This window comes from Podospora anserina, chromosome 6, assembly GCF_000226545.1.
Source record: "Podospora anserina S mat+ genomic DNA chromosome 6, supercontig 4".
NCBI lineage: Eukaryota > Fungi > Ascomycota > Sordariomycetes > Sordariales > Podosporaceae > Podospora > Podospora anserina.
In genome coordinates, this window is record NW_003613579.1 from 311018 (window position 1) to 327551 (window position 16534).

Here is a 16534-nt window from a genome sequence, read left to right on the forward strand (position 1 = left end):
CTCACGTTTGTGGTCTTTGCAGGTGGTAAACCGCTGTATTGTACCGATAGACAGGTATTTAACTGCGCGGCACATGACGAAGTCGAAGATAGATGTTTCGCGCTTGGTAGAAAACTGGAGGTTTTGTAGTCAGAAATGGTTAGAATAGAGTATGGTTGCTGAATGGGTAATAGTTGTCTGCAATGGCCAAGAGGGCTTTATGTGTGGGAGTGGGTAGGTATTCTCGTTCTGCAGTTTTTGTCATTAGTTTCTTGACTTTGAAACATGCATAGATGCGATGTGCTACCGCGTGACATGATGCCAGGTCATTTCAGTACTTCATGATACGTTAAAGTTTTGACATGTCCTTGCGAGATCAGTTGAAACTGGCAGACCTCTGCCTCCTCTCATCCTATGTGAGTGGCTCAACTTCCGTGGGTCCCGTGCATCCGCCTATCCGGGAGCTCGTTATGAACCCAATGTTGCTTAGTTCCCACATCGAGGTATAATTTGGGAAGCAAGACTATTGAAAAAGGCAATACAGGCTCAATTAACGGTGATGCTAAACCCTGAACTCTGGTGCATTTCTGTCTCCAGGATACAAAATATTGTTAAGCTTAACCATGACACAAACCATGACACAAGGAAAATGCCAAAAACAACAGCACCACCCGCAAGATCCAGTTCGCTTCAGCGCGCTTTAGTCGAAAACAGAACGAAAATCAACCATTCTAGTTCCCATATTGACACCATAGCCCGAAGTCGTCGGTGAGACTTTCTCGCAGGAGCTCAACGTGGCTGGAGTGTGGAAGCTATGTCTTTGTGTCTTGGGTAACGTCCTCAAACCAAAATAGGCGTTGCACCTCTTGGGGTTGCCCGTCCTTCCACTTCCATAGTTGAACACCTCAGCTGCTGTCGGCGAAGAGCTGTCCTGCCCTTTTCATATCTCTACAAAATGAAACCCACTGGCTGGTATCAGGCGGGGCATAAGGGGCTTGGGTTGTATAATCGTAGCCAGGTGCCCCTTCACGATAAAGACTAGGGTAAGTTGTCCTGTGATGATAAATGCTGTTGGTGTGGCCCAAAAATCTCCCAAATCGTCGATCCTAGTAGCTCATGATGGCGTCTTTGACCAGAAGTTCGTAGCTTGGTAGTTCAATCTTCTTCAGGTCGTCGACCATCAGTGTTCGTTTCATTAGGACTACGAGTTCCAGGCCTGCTGCACTTGATTGATGTATTTGTTGAGATGGTCAGAACACGGGAGCGGAATGACAATCGTGTAGCTTGAACGGAACCGACATGGATGGAAGCCGCATGGCTGTGCAATAACCTCAAAGGAACAGGTTTCTGTTTCACAGTTGTGGACTGTGACTGGCTGAGCAGAGTGGCAAGAATCAGGGTCCTGGATTGTGCCTCTATAATCGAACCAATCTACCACGCACATGTTGTTGAACTGATGTCCGATAGACCAAAGGCGCGAGATGACGAGGTGGGTAGGCTTGAAAGACTCAAAACTCTTCCTTTGTTGATCGTTGCAATGATAATGGGAAAGGATGTAGCTTCATGGAGATCCTCGAGGAGACTCAATTGGGCGCGTAAATTACCCAAACGGCCCAGGCCTGAACTCACTACTCCCGGCTCACCGAGGAAAGGGCTACTTAGAGGCGGGGTGTGCCAGTAGTTCCTGCCTCAACCAACCAGTGGCTCCACATCGAAGCCCTCCAGGGGAAAAGAGCCCTCTATAACCGGCTTAGAGAGAAAGAATAGCTGGTGAACTTGCTCTGCACAACTTCGACCTGGCTCAGCTGCTCGCCATTTTCCAGCTTCATGATGACAGGTTACACAGGCTGGTAGTTTGATACGTAGTACAATATAAATGTTTCAGAGAAGTCTGTGTCCCAAAGTCAGCTCTTATCATACTGGGCCGGATGTTCATGTTAAAGGTGGTTGAGATGGAATAGGGGTTCAGGGGCTGCACAGCCACACTCAAGCCACACATGGGACGAGCCACAAGCTGACGCAGAAATGGCCCCACCCTCTCCAACAACACACCCCTTCTGAATGGGAATTATTCTCTCTCCAATATTGCCATGAACCCTTGCGGCCTTGCTGCAGGCACAAGTTGACACCCGACCCCCTGAACTGTTTTAATTTACGCATTGCTGGTTCGGAGGATGGTGTTGAATGGCATGGCTGCCAAGGCAGAGAGCAGCATGAAAGTGGATGAGGTCATCGAGGCACGCTCTCACCAATACGACCCTGTGTTCCTGCCGGCAAGGGAACTGCCGGCAACCGGGCCAAGGCACGGCCACACTCGACATGTTGTTGCTAGGATCGAGATTTGGACCATGGAAAGCGGTTCTTGACGAATTCCCATTTGCTGCTGCCCGCGGCCGATGATGTCGTTGCCTCTGGAGCGTTGCTTTCCACTCCAACAGCTGTCAACCTGCTGGAGCCCCGTTGCACAAACCGCGTTTGCTGACCACCAAGCTTGACCTTGCACCGTGTCCTGGATCTTCACACCTCCAGGCCGTTTTGGACGCCTCCACGCCTCTAGTGTAGAGTGCCGAGAAACATGGGCAAAAGGAATGGAAAACAATGAAAGCGTAAGAGGGGTTGTTATTTTGCATTTCCTGATTCTTATTCGTATTTCTGGGCACATTAAAGTAAAGCCCACCCTCTCGTCTTCCCCATGCACCCTCCACAGACTCGGGTTGTGAGCCGCTATGCTTCCCTCTTCTTCACCATTTTCTCGCCCCATTATATCACTGGAACAACACTTCCAGGAATAGCACACATTCGGCTTCCCGTGCTGTGACCTCATTGCTTGCGTGTGGCTGGTGGCCTTTCCTACCCTCCAAACCTGCTAGGTCAAAGTGGCAACACTGGCACCCTTCCTTATCGTTTTGGGCCAGAGGTCGGCGGCGATCGTCATCAGTGGCTTTGCAGCAGGACGCAGGAAGACGCAACACGACACTGCAGGACGGCTGCTGTCACCATGGCCGTCGGCCAACTACCGAAGAGCTCTTCGGACCCTGAAATATCCTCGACCCGCCCCGCCAGGCCCAAGTTCCACCACAGATGCACCAATGATCGAATTCGCGAAGGCTCAGGAACGCCGCCGTTATTCTTCTCCATGACGGGAAAGATTCGAAAAGATCGCAAGTCGGTGTTTAGGGAGGTTGGCTTGGACACGGAGGAGCCCAACGGTCCCTATTTCAGCGAGCACGAGTTTGGAGAAATCACGGGACTTGCCTCACCAACAAGCACACATCGACCAGACACCGCGCAGGGAAATACGAGTGACGATGGGAAGGACGATACTGAACAGCGGCAACCACGAGACGAGCGAGACGAAGCCGAGTCACCAACATCACCATCACAGAAGCCGTGGTACTCGAGGTTGACGCCCGGTCGACGGCCGAGAGTGAGGACAGCATCAAGTGCGCCGCCTCCCAGCGTTTCTAGCTTCACGCGACTTTCCACGATTGCACTGCTTATTGCTGTGGTAATTCCTGCGTTTAGTTATTACAAGGGTGCTGAGGAGGTTGCGCCGCTTGCTGGTGCCGACGCCGGCGTGATCTACTATCGAGATATGAAGCCCGGGCCGATACTCGAGACGAGGGCTGACAGCCCAACCAAAGCGTGCAAGCGATGGGCTCATCAGAGTGAGTTGACCGGCTGCCTACTTTGTGTCACAACTTGACAACGCTGACTTTTGAAACAAGCCGCCCAGCTGAACGGGACTCTGTACATCTACGGCGGCCAGGCATCGAATACGCCCGACCAGACGTATGACAACTGGAGTAAGCACCTGTCACTTATCGCACCTTTACCTGTTCCTTGCTCACCTCTCTGCAGACAACAACCTCCTCGTCCTCGACCTGACCCGCAGCTGGGACATCACCTCCCCCTCCCTCCGCGGCCTCCCCCAGCCCTCCGGTCCCCCCGCAGTATCCCTAGGCTACCTCTGGAACGACTACAACAACCTCTACCTCTACGGCGGGCAATTCTCAGACAAACCGGTCGCAGACGTCCCTCCGCTTTCCATCTGGCGCTACTCGATCAAGTCCCAGTCCTGGGACGAGTTCAAAAACCCAAAGACAACCGCGGGGAATTATTCCACCGACGCTGACATCCCCCTTGAGCGCGCCGCCGAAGGAGCTGGTATCTCTGTGCCTGAGTTGGGGTTGAGTTGGTATTTTGGTGGACATCTAGACAGCCACACCACACCTGGATGGTCGATACATGTGCCAAGGTTGTACCTGAAGAGTTTGTTGGAGTTTACCCACCCGGGATATGTGAATGACGGGTTGAGGATTGATGGGGCGGGGAGTGAGGGTGCGTTTAGGAATATTACCGAGGGAGGGTTGCAGGTGCAGGATGCCTTCTCGGAACGGGGAGATGCGGCGCTGGTGTTTGTGCCAGGCTGGGGAGAGAGGGGGATATTGATTGGTTTGGCGGGAGGGAAAGTGGGAGGGGACCTGATTGATGATTTGAGGACGCTGGATGTTTTTGACATCGAGACGTCAGAGTGGTATCATCAGGAGACGACTGGGGAGGCGCCGAGGGTGAGGGTGAATCTTTGTGCGGTCGTGGCGAGCGCGCCGGATGCGAGTAGCTTTCAGATCTATGTGTATGGTGGTCAAGATCTTGAGGTGAGGCTTCCCTTTTTCTGCAATCCGAAGAGGCAAACACTGACATCTTGCAGGAAACACAAACTCAGTACAACGACATGTACATCCTCTCCATCCCCGCCTTCACCTGGATCAAAGCCCCCTCGTTCTCCTCCTCCTCCACCGCGCCCAAAGCCCGCGCCGGCCACACCTGCAACCTCCGCGACGGCCAAATCATTGTTCTGGGAGGCTACACCGGCGCCTCCACCCCATGCGAATCCCCTGGCATCTGGGTCTTCAACGCCTCCTCCCTCACCTGGTCTTCCCGCTTCAACTCCCTCGATCACCCCCCGGACATCTCCCCCGAGAACTCCGTTTTAGGCGCCTCCTACGGGTACACCGTCCCCGACCCCGTAGCAGAAGTAATCGGCGGCTCCCCCTCCGGCGGCGCAACAGTCTCCCAACCCCTAGTCGGTAAACCCACCGCCGGTCCCTTCGCCACCGGCAAACCCCCCATCTGGACACTCCCAGGTAGCACAGCAACCGTAACCGCCTGGGGCCCCGACGCAACCTCCACCGTCCCCCCCGGCTCCGACCCCCAATCTCCCGACAGCAACAACAGCAACAATGACAATGCCGAATCCCGAAAAGGAGGCCTCATCGCAGCAGGCGTCATCGCCGCCCTGGCCGGGCTAGCAGCCCTCTACCTAGGCTACTGCGCCTGGCTGTACCGCCGCCAGGTAAAAGCCTACCGCTCCCACCTCGCCGTCGCAAACCGCTACTCCGGTCCGGCAGGAGCCTCAACCGGCACCTTTTCCGGCCTGGCGGCCTTCTTCGGCGGCGGGAGAAAAGGAAGCAAAAAGTCCAACAACAGCGGCAGCAACCACGGAACGGTCGTCACGGAAAAAGAGCGGTACTACCCCTCCAATCGGATGTCTACCTCCACGACGGACTCACTTTTTGCGACGTCGTCCGGCGCAGGGGGGGTGGAGCCAAGAACAATGTTTGACGACGACGACGGCGCCCACCACGATCTTGGGGTACCACAGCGGCCGGGGCAGTGGTGGAGAGATCAGGAGGGTGGTCAGGGGAGTAGCCAGACTGCGGTCAATACTACTGCTTCTGGACCTTCGGGGGCGTCACCTGGTGATCATATTCAGGACGAGGAGGTTGGGATGGGCAAAAAGGTTGAACGAAGGGGGAGTACGAGCGGGGAAAGCGCCAGTTCGACGGAGCGGTTGCTCGAGGGGCAGGAGCCGAGCTTTTTCAGCGTGGTGATGAAGCCGAGGAGGGCGTTGAGGGTGGTGAATGGGTTGGAGGGCGAGGTTACGAGCGCTTGAGTTGGGTAAAAATGACTGGGTTTCTGTCGTTACTACTTTCTTGTTGGCGAAGTTTGGATACCCCCTTTTTTTCTGGATCGGATGGGAAGCCGTCATTTATGTACACGGGAAGAGAAATGATGATTACGAGGCAACGAGAAATATATACGACTAGACTCATCTTGATGTAAATGCAGAGCCTTCAAGGACACTGGACTTTTCAGATGCTGTGTTGTTACCAAAATGTATGTACATTAAACCGATATATTTCCGTGCGCCGCTTTGTCCCATATTCTGTGGCCGTATGCCTGTGATCCCGTTTCGGCAAGGGCAGTTGTGGTCCTAGTTAAACTCCTATGCACAGATCCCATGTTTCCCTTGTTATGCATGTCCATCTGGACTTGTGCGCATTTTCAGCGCTGGTATAATTCGTCATCAACAGCTCAAATCACTCCATTCACCATCCCACCGAGCCCTTTAAACCGCCGGCTTCAGCTCCCCATTGCCACCGCCAACAATCTCTTGGATCCTATTCTGGATACCACTGATGCAGTCCAAGATAGTATTTGCTTCCCTTACCCGGTCAGCACTCATGAGATGGTTGGCAGCATCGATGCCCAGAGCCATAACCCTTTGTACATAAGGTGGCATCTTTGGCGCAGCTGCTGGATCCCACTGCGACAGTAACCGCTTGACAAAAGAGTCGTCTTCGCGGAAGTACTGCAGCGCCAGCTCTGCGGACGGATCTGTTGGGTGGTACAAGTCAAGATGAGCCCTCTCGTGCAAGCGACGTTCCAGCTCGATGCTCATGGTCACGAAGGGCTCAAAGAGACTGACAGGTGCCTTGGCATGCTTCCATGAAGCAACGGTGCTGTTCCATGCTACTAAACTCCAAGCATCACCCAGTTGGTTCAATGGGAGCTCGTTCTTCTTGAGCATAGACTCTACCTGGATGACGGAAGAATAGGCGTCTCGGAGTCCTTCGGTACACGTGTGAGCAGCAATAAAGTGCTTGATAAGAAGGTCGGAGCATATCCTCGAGTGCATGGTGTTGACAGATGATGCTTGCTTCATCACTCTCTCCAGCCAGATCCACACCATGTCGTCAAGACCCTCGGCAATCATGAAGCGTAGCAACAGGACGCTGAACTTTTGGTTGCTGAGCCAGGAATAGGTGTTGTGTTGTCCGGAAGCCTTGAGCCATTGGAGGACGAGAAGACCGGCGCCGGTGCCTTGTAATGGTACATAGAGTGGTGATTGGCTTAACGTGTTCTTCTCGGCTGTCTTGAAGATTTTGAGGAGGAATCCATGGGCTCGTGGAATTGTCATGAGGCCCTTTGCCACAGCTTGTTGAAAAACCTCCTTGTCATGGTCGTATGGAGAGCCTATCCCCGGTGTTCGACATGGTGATGACGCTTGGTTGAGCAAAGGGTTGTTGAGGATGGAGTGCAGATGGACATCGGTAGGTCGGTGGGGAACGTCGGGCTTCTCAGCTGAGGAGGCAGAAGCTGAAGTCAGGGTTGTTGATGCTTTCGGGCCGGATAGGGGGTTAGGTGAAGGGCCATGCTGCCTGTCCAACTCGCTGCGAAAGGAGGTTTTGAGGGCATCGAGGAGGCGCTGGGAATCGCGTTTGCTGAGGGGCAGCGGTTGATGGATTGGGGGCACCAAGCTAGATATCGTCTTGGAGACGGCCTGCCACCCCTTTGCTTTGGACATTTTGTGGCTGGTTGACTGTCGGGAAGGGTGATTGTATCTAGGTGATCACGGGTGACGAGCTCAAGCTTGGACTCCTTGGTGTTGACTTGCTTGACGTGAGCTGATGACGGTTCAACCCCACACCAGCCAGCTGAGGTCCATATTTCATGACCAATCAGAAAAGAGACAATGTTCCCACTCTGTGCGCAGTAATGCCAAGGCGATGCTATCTTATCAGTTCCGGCATCCCCTCTGTCACGTGCCACTTTCCCGACTCTAAAGCTCTTAAGCAAACATCTGTCAAGAGGTGAAACTCGACCGACGAGTCGTACTCTTCTCCCTGGCTGGTGTGAAAGTTGAGCCTCTCCGCAGCTTTAAGGCTGGTGCCCGTTACATGCTACCGGCCACCGGTCCCCATAGTAGCTTTTCTGAATCAAGACAAGCGACAAGACCATTCACAGCCGGAAGCAGCCGTGCTTCGTGGAGTTCAGTAGGGACGACGCTGATTGCCCAGATCATCCTCCTGCAAACAGTGGCTGGTGCCCCTCCACCAAACGCCGGTTTCGGGCATCAACGGTGTGCCAGAATATGGAGAAATTCCATAGCATTTGGCATTTCCACCGCGACAGCACAATCAAGAAGATAAACATTGATTTGTATTCTGTATCATCGACATCAGGGTTACCTATGTATGTGATGTGCACCCAACAGCTTGACGCTATGCCGTGTTGGGGATCGTACCTGGCCAGAGCCCTGACGTCGTCTGGTTCCAGGGTCCTTGATTGGAGAGGGCGGCATCTCGTCCATTCTGGGGAGGCTGCAGCTGAATTGCTGCATTTTCCTGCATACCACAGCCCTTCTTGCCCTCCCAGCCCTCTCTGTCGGGGTTGCTTTTGCCCCTTTTCCTTTGTTTGACAAGCCGGTTGGTTACCTTTTGCCCCAGACTTGGGGTCTCTCCTGATCAGACTAAGTCGGGTGATCAGGTGCCTCTCCAAAGAGGCAAAACCCCATCTTTCACTCAGCTCTGAATCATTGTGGTGAGCAAAGCGGTGGGGTCCCCCAGTTGTCTCCAGTTGTCTCCAGTTGCAGCAAAGGGCACCGATCCCAAGGAATTCCTCGTGACAGATGCGTTGTTGTGTTTATGCCTAGACTTGGGTTGGTTAAGAGAGGTACCTGACCAGGTACCTTACCTTGGGAAAGGTATGGCGGGGGAGGGGATGCCCTGTGCAAAGTCCAGAGGGATACGTACAATGGAAAGGAGCTGTAAACAGGATCCGGGAAAAGGAATCAAATCTAGAGGGAAGGAAAAATGAGAAATATATCTTGGACCATCCATATCTACAAAGTGAAACAATGACTTCGAGGCTGCCCTGGCGTGTTTGGTGCCCTGAGGTTGGGGGCTGCTTGGTTGCATTGGGACGCGGTGAATGGTGGGTTTTTAGGTGCTGGCTGCTGGCTGCTGGCTGCTGGCTGCTGGCTGCTGGCTGGCTCTGTTGCTGGGTGTGGGTGGTCACTGCTTTCGCAGGTGCACTTTGTGAGCGGACCAATTCTGAATCGACAAAATCTGGCCCAGGGTGTGTGTGTCTGTCTTTGCCTCGCTTCCCTTCGACAATCCGCACTTGGCTCTCCTGCCACTTCCTACCGACAACATCGGCTCGATCTCATCTTCCCGGATCGCATCTCGATTCGATTCGACTCTCCCCCAACCCCCGACCGCTTTTTGACCAACGACCTGACTATCGTCGACTCGACCCCCCCATTTTGCCCCGACGTCTTGTCCCTCGCACAGTCAAAACCACTCTTCTCAGTGATTTGAACCGGGCTGCCGCTGGTGACGCGACCCGTCGCCAAATTTCTTCCAACCACCACACCACATTCACACTCTCAGCAATGTCTGAGGTACAGAGCAGGCCATCTGCCCCGCGCGGCAGGGGCTCCGCCCGCGGCGGTCGCGGCGGCTTCTCAACTCGGGGAGGAGGTCGCACCGCTGCCCGTTCTGCTGGTACTAATGGCACCACGCAACACGACACAGAATCATCTTCGCCAGCCCTGGAGGACGAGGGCGAGATTAGCGAACTCCGCAAGCTCTACGGCCAGCACATTGTCAACATCAAGAACATCGTGTCCGACTGGACCGATGCTGATATCCTCTACGCTCTCCGCGAGACGGACGGCGACCCGGATGAGGCTGCCTTCAAGATTCTGGACGGTAAGCTGACAATGGTTCTGCTGATGCCTTTCCCCTTACTAACGCTGTTCTGATTTCGCTAGGCACTTTCTCCAAGTGGAACGAGGTTTCGAAGCCCGTGAAGACCAAGGCTAAGAATGACACATTCACCACAACGACTGCCGATTCTGGCGCTGCCGGCGGCCTACGGAACGCAAGAGGTGGCCGTGTCGAAGGTGGCCGTGGTCGTGGCAGAGCGACCGAGCGCGGCGGTCGTGGAGGCGGTCGCGGAAAGTCGATCCACCCTTCGACCAACGGTCCCCGTGTCAAGGAGAACCAGCCTCTCTCTGTCCCAACTGAGGAATCTAACGAATGGGATACCTCTGCCCCGACTGCCGAATCTAACGAATGGACCGAGTCCACCCCCGCCGAATCTGCTCCTGCTCCCGCCGCCGTTGAACCTACCCCTGCCGCTGCCCCCGCAAAGCCCTCTACCGATGCCCCAAAGACATGGGCCAGCATGTTGAGACAGTCGACCACTCCTAAGCCTGCCCCTAAGCCTAAGGAAGTACCTGCTCCCCCTCCCGCCGAACCTACTCCCGTCATTGAGCCACTTCCCCCCGCTCCCGCCGAGCCCGAGGCCGTACCCGAGCCCGAGATTGCTGCGCCAGTCGAAGAGAAGGAAGAGCCTGTTCCCGAACCTGTCCAGGAGGAGCAGCCCGCTGTTGTTGTTCCTGTCATTGAGCCAGTCATTCCTGTTGTTCCCGTCGTACCCGCTGTTGCCATTCCCGAAGTTGCCTTGTCACCTTCCAAGGACGCGCTTACGGATGAGAACCTCGACAAGGTCCCTGGCACAACCGAGCCCCCAGCGACCGAGACCGCGAGAAGTGAAGCTGCCGACTCTTGGGATCCCAGAGCCGCTGGCAGCGCTACAGCAACTCCCTTGTCTGCTTCCCAGCAACAGCACCAGGCCGAGCGCACTCCCAGCAGTGGCTTCGCCGCGACTGCGACCAAGGCGACAACTCGCACCCCAGCTTTCCCCCGTCGTGTTTTGGATCAGCTCGAGGCCGTTCGCATGCCCGGCAACCGTGCCGAGGTCGAACGTACTACTGTCCAGTTTGGTGCTTTCAGCCTGAATGGTGGCATTGAGGACGACATTGATGGCGATCGTGAAGAGCCTGAGACCCGTCCCCAGCCCCCCCAGGATTCTCCTGTTGCCCAACCCAGAGCTTCGCTTCCCCCTGTTCAGCCCCCAGCGGCTCCAGAGAGCTTCCCTACCCCTACCCAGAAGCCTGTTTCCCAGGTTCCAACAGGTCCTGCTGGTATGGCTTCTCAGACTTCCCCTGCTGTCTTGTCTTGGTTACTTGCTGACACAAATCTAGCCGCTGCTCCTGCCGCGGTCCCTGCCATCACCCCAGTTGCCGCCCCAGGTATGCCCATCTCACTTGCATCACAGACGAGGAACATGTTTCTAACCGACATAAACAACACAGCTCCCCAGCCGACCGCGCAACACAACCAGCAGCAGTATGGTCGCTTTGGCCAACAGACTGCCGCTCAAGAGCACAGCTCCTTCCCTCCCTCGAAGCCTTTCGATTCGTTCGGTCAGCAGCAGCCCGCCGCTGCCTCCACTCAATCGCAGTTCGAGGGCGGCTTCCAAGGGCAGACGCAGCCTGCTGCCCAAACCCAGAACCAGCAGCAAGCGTTTAGCTCTGCTCCCAACGATTATCCATCTTACTACACATCTGGCGACCAAAGAGGTTTCTATGGTGGCTATAACTACAACCAACAGCAGGGCTCTCAGGACGGCCCCTCTTCGCAAGCCCAGCGTTTCGGTGGATATGGCACCACCCAGACTGATAACATCAGCCAGTACCCCCAGAGCGGTGCCCAACACGGCCAATCCCGCTTCGGTTCTGGCTCCGCTCCCTCTGCGGAAACACCAACCACTACGGCTCCTGCTACGTCGGCGTCGTCGGCTCTTCCCCAGGCCGGCCAGACTAGCCAGACTCAACATGGTCAGCAGCCTCAGCCCGATCAATATCCCTACCACCCTTACTCCAACAGCCCTTACTATGGTGGGTACATGGGCGGATATGGACAGTACGGTCAGGGCGGCTATGCTCCCTACGGCAAGGGCAATGTGGGATATCAGCCCAACCAATACGGTGTTGCGTCGCAGGGACCTTATGGCTACTCCAACCCTAGCGCTGGCTTTGGCCAGTCTGCTCTTCACCGGGAGACCGGTGGCGCTGCTGCGGGCGCTGGTGCTGGTCTTGGCGATTACGGTCGTGCGGGATCTCAGTCGGCTCAGCAGCAATCTGGATTTGGTGGCATGCATGATGCCTTCAGCCGCGGTGCTTCTGGCTACCAGTCCCAGGCTGCGTCGTTCAACGCTCCCGGCACTCAGCCCGGCGCTGTCCCCTCTGCTGTCGACGACATTAAGTCCTTCGGAGATGCCAAGGGCGCTGCCGGACCCAGCCCCTCTCTCGGCGTCGCTGCCCGACCCGGCTCCGCGGCGAACAACGGCCCATCTCAGTCTGGGCTTCCTCCTCCGCAATCTGCCCAGCAGACCAACCTGGGCGGTATGGGTCAATACGGCTATCCCGGTCACATGCAGCAGGGCCATGCTGGCCTCCACGGCAGCCACACGGCCGCTGGTGGCTACGGCATGAGCGCGACTGGCGGACAGAGCCAGCAGAGCTCGTACGGCTATGGTAACCAGGGCTTCGGCGGCGGTTACTACGGCGGAAACTCTCAGCCCCGTGGTTGGGGTAACAACTACCACCACTAAATTGGAGGGTAGAGAGAGAAGCGTTATCTGAGTTAGCAGAGGATGAGATGATGACCCTTTTTTCATGGTGTCCCATGTGTTATTACTGTCTTTGTTGCTGTCGTCGGGGCGTTTGAGATATTCAACGGGAACCGGGTGGGGGGGTTGGCAACGCAAAAAAAAGAGGGAATATTGATGTTTTTATGCCGGGGCTCCCAGGGGGGAGGGGGTTAAACTGCGGAAATATTCATGGCCTTTTCTGTTTTTTTTTTCTCTGCATTCTTTCCGCTGAAGGGAAAGAGGGGGGGAGCACTCGAAGCAAAAAGCACACATCCACATTTTTCTCTAAAAAAAAAGTTTCGTAGGCGAAATTGACGATGAGTTTGCCTTTTTATGTATCTCCTGTCGAGGGCCTTGCGGTATTCTTTTTTTTTTCCTTTGCCAATGTTTTCTTACCTCTGATTATCGTTGTTGTTGTTGTTGTTGTTGTTGTGGTGGTGGTGGTGGTGGTGGTGGTATGGGATTTTCTCTCTTACTCTTCTCTTCATTTGACATGAGATGAAATGACAAGAAAACCAAAGGGCATGAGACTGGGCGGGCGGGCAGGTAATGAGTGCATTTGGGCGCTTTTGCTTTTTGGGGGTGGGTGGTGGTGGGCGGAAAGGGGGGTCATCAAAAATTGATTATTGTTGCCATGCTTGCTGTTCGTTTGTGCGTGTGTGCTGTTGATGCTTTGCGTGTGCTTGACGGACGGCCTCGAGTTTGGCATGTTTTGATGTTTGTCCTGGGGCTGTGAATGTTGTCTGTTTCCCTGACAGGTATAACAGATAGGTAGGCAGGGAACAAAAGGCCACAAGTCCTGGCGACTACCTCTGATGCTTTTGAGCAACGCTTTTTTTCTCACGCTGGACTAGGTGCCCACCGAGGCCTTTTCACATGTATGTGCACAGCAACACGGTTGTATCTCAACGGTCACACTCGTCAGACAACGTCAACCAACAAGAAAATCCTTTCAACTCTACCTAAGGTACCTTTTGTTCCTTTTTTTTCCCTTCTGGCCAGTTAGTACATGTGATGTCATGAAGGCCGACATCCACGGTTCACAGCCACGTTCCCAGCAGACAGGATAGGACACCCCTTCGTCAGTTTGGTGGCACCAGCCACAGGAAAATTCTCATAAAGGCCTAATGTTCTTGCTGTTGTTACATGTTACATGTGATAAGACGAAGATGACGTATCCCTCGCAACGCCATATTCAGAGCAAAGAAAATAGGATAGACACTCGCGCCAAATGAAAAGAGGCCATCAAGTCCATGTATGTGTACCCCGGATCTCATTAGAACCCGATCAGGGACAGCCTTGTCCCCCTCGCCTCATAAGGCTAGCTAAGCCGGCCATCCGTCTCAGCCTCGCCACGATATCCCTCCCCCATCCTATCCCGCGCCTGTCCCTTGACAGTCACATCAAAACACGGAACAACCCAGAATTTATTTTATGATCTGTATCATCATAATCATGTCATTTATCCCTACCAAAACAAGACTACCTTCTGGTTGTTGCATCTATAGTCAATCCCAGGACCAGTCGCCGACCATCCATCCACCCAATACCAAAAGTCTTTCCTCCCAATCAACCCCATTTTACAACCTCCCCTTCACCCTCTCCTCAAGTCAAAACCCACCATAAGCCTTAAAAGCCCCCAACAGCCCCCCAGTGCTGGAATCATGCCCTGACCCAGCCCCCTCCTCATCAATCTCCTTCAAAATCTTCTTCGCCAACACCTTACCCAACTCCACACCCCACTGGTCAAAAGAGTTGATATCCCACACGGCACCCTCAGTAAAAGTGAGGTGCTCGTAGTAAACAATCAAGGCACCCAACTCAGCAGGGCCAATGGCACCACCAACAAGGATGCTCGTGGTAGGGCGGTTACCCATAAACACCTTGTGAGGCACCAGCTCCTCGGGTACATTGCCCTCGGCTCTGACCTCCTCGGCCGTCTTGCCCACCATGAGAGCCTCGGCCTGGGCGAGGTAGTTGGACGCGAGCATCTTTTGGTGCAGGTTGTCCGACACGGGGTTGTGAGACTTGGCCGCGAGGATGAAGTCCGAGGGGATAAGCTTAGTACCCTGGTGGACGAGCTGGAAGAAGGAGTGCTGGGCGTTGGTGCAGGGCTCGCCAAAGAGGATAGGGCCGGTGGTGTACTTGGCCGGGGAGCCGTCAGAGGTGATGGTCTTGCCGTTGGACTCCATCGAGAGCTGCTGGAGGTAGGCGGGGAAGCGGTGGAGGTACTGATCAAAGGGGGCGACGAGGTGGGTTTGGGCGCCGTAGAAGTTGGAGTACCACACGCTCAGGAGACCACCAATGGCCGGGATGTTCTCCCTGAGGGGAGCCTGCTGGAAGTGCTGGTCCATGGCATGGGCACCAGCCAGGAACTTGTGGAAGTTGTCGAAGCCGACGTAGAGGGCAACACTGAGACCAATGGCGCTCCAGACAGAGTAGCGGCCACCGACCCAGCTCTCGAAGCCGAACATGTTGGCGGCATCAATACCGAACTTGGTCACCTCGGACTCGTTGGTGGAGAGAGCAACGAAGTGCTTGGCGATATCACCCTTGCCGCCGGTCTTCTCAAGGAACCATGACTTGGCCGTGTTGGCATTTGTTGTGGTCTCGGCGGTTGTGAAGGTCTTGGAAGCGATGAGGAAGAGGGTCGTTTCGGGGTCGGAGTTGGCAAGAGCCTCGGCGATGTGGGTGCCGTCGATGTTGGACACAAAGTGAAGGGTCATGTCCTTGGCGCCATAGTGCTTGAGCGCCTCAGTAACCATCACCGGGCCGCTGTCATCCAGCGTTAGTCAAGTTCGGGGCTGGGAACCCCTGACCTTGTAGACCGGATGAAAAAGGGGTCATTCTTACAGATCGGAACCGCCAATACCAACATTGATGATGGTTGTGAGCTTCTTGCCGGTGTAACCCTTCCACTCGCCGCTGCGGACTTGCTCGGAGAAGACGCGCATGTGCTCGAGAACATCGTTGACACCACCCTTGGCGTTCATGACGTCGACACCATCCACCTTCATGGCCTGGTTGCTGACGTTGCGCAGGGCAGCGTGGTAGACGGCACGGCCCTCGGTGAAGTTGATCTTCTCACCAGCGAACATGGCATCGCGCTTCTTCTCGACGCCAGCCTCCTCGGCGAGCTTCACAAGCTTGTCGAGGGTCTCCTCTGTGATGAGGTTCTTGCTGAAGTCGAAGATGATGTCGGTGCCATTGCTTCCGCTCGAGATGTCGGCGGGGAGGGTGATCTTGCGGGTGAACTTGTCGAATCTCTTGGGATCGTTCTTGAAGGCGTCCTTGAGGACGATGTTCTTCCCAACACTTTCGTGGTGGGAGTGGAGGTCAGACCAGGCCGAGAGGGAGGAAGCGGGCGCCATCTTGGTACAAATTATAGGAGGACGGGGGTTATTCGGTATTCGTGGGTAGTTGCTACAGGAAAGAGAATGGCGAACAGGAACGAAACTATGTAGTAGTCAAGTATTAATGGGCAAGCTTCGAGGATAGGTAGTGGGAAGTGTCAAGCTCTTGGGCCAGGCACAGGCGCATCAAGGTGGGGTGATTATATGTAAGTTCCGAGAGACGAGCTTGATGTGCCCCGCATGTGGACGGGAACCCAGAGCTTGGCTGGCAGTGAGTCCGGCACAGCAGAGAGAAGGTGACACGGTTGGTTTCAAGGTACCCGATATAAATAAATAAAAAGAGGCGCTTACCAGAAGCTTGGGGTATCTGCAGAATTGCACAGCAAACACAAAGTGGGAGAGAAACAAGAACGGGTGGTAGAGAGGTGAGGGAATAAGAAGGTTACTATCTATCACGACGGACGAAGCTTTGTTGCTCAGTCAGAACAATCAAGACCAAGACGACGCGGGGCACGGTGCACGTCACCACCCCACTCCGCAGAATGTCCGCCTCGAAACCCATCAGTCGCTCG

The 16534-nt window shown here is 54.8% G+C and overlaps 4 protein-coding genes across 4 annotated transcripts; 2 read left to right on the forward strand and 2 right to left on the reverse strand.

Moving 5' to 3' along the window:
* Positions 1-2977: 2977 nt before the first annotated feature.
* Positions 2978-5935, forward strand: PODANS_6_9110 (uncharacterized protein; the record flags this gene model as incomplete). The annotated part of the gene is made up of 3 exons (XM_003437275.1): positions 2978-3651; positions 3749-4613; positions 4691-5935. 3 exons carry the CDS (start codon positions 2978-2980, stop codon positions 5933-5935), a joined length of 2784 nt encoding a protein of 927 aa, XP_003437323.1.
* A 456-nt stretch (positions 5936-6391) lies between these two features.
* Positions 6392-7630, reverse strand: PODANS_6_9120 (uncharacterized protein; the record flags this gene model as incomplete). The annotated part of the gene is made up of 1 exon (XM_003437276.1): positions 6392-7630. The coding sequence occupies one exon, from the start codon at positions 7628-7630 to the stop codon at positions 6392-6394; it is 1239 nt and encodes a 412-aa protein (XP_003437324.1).
* Positions 7631-8962: 1332 nt separating this feature from the next.
* On the forward strand, positions 8963-12570 carry PODANS_6_9130 (uncharacterized protein; the record flags this gene model as incomplete). Its single annotated transcript, XM_003437277.1, has 2 exons — positions 8963-9818; positions 9881-12570. The coding sequence occupies 2 exons, from the start codon at positions 8963-8965 to the stop codon at positions 12568-12570; spliced, it is 3546 nt and encodes a 1181-aa protein (XP_003437325.1).
* Positions 12571-14219: 1649 nt separating this feature from the next.
* On the reverse strand, positions 14220-15980 carry PODANS_6_9140 (uncharacterized protein; the record flags this gene model as incomplete). The annotated part of the gene is made up of 2 exons (XM_003437278.1): positions 14220-15384; positions 15463-15980. 2 exons carry the CDS (start codon positions 15978-15980, stop codon positions 14220-14222), a joined length of 1683 nt encoding a protein of 560 aa, XP_003437326.1.
* Positions 15981-16534: the final 554 nt, after the last annotated feature.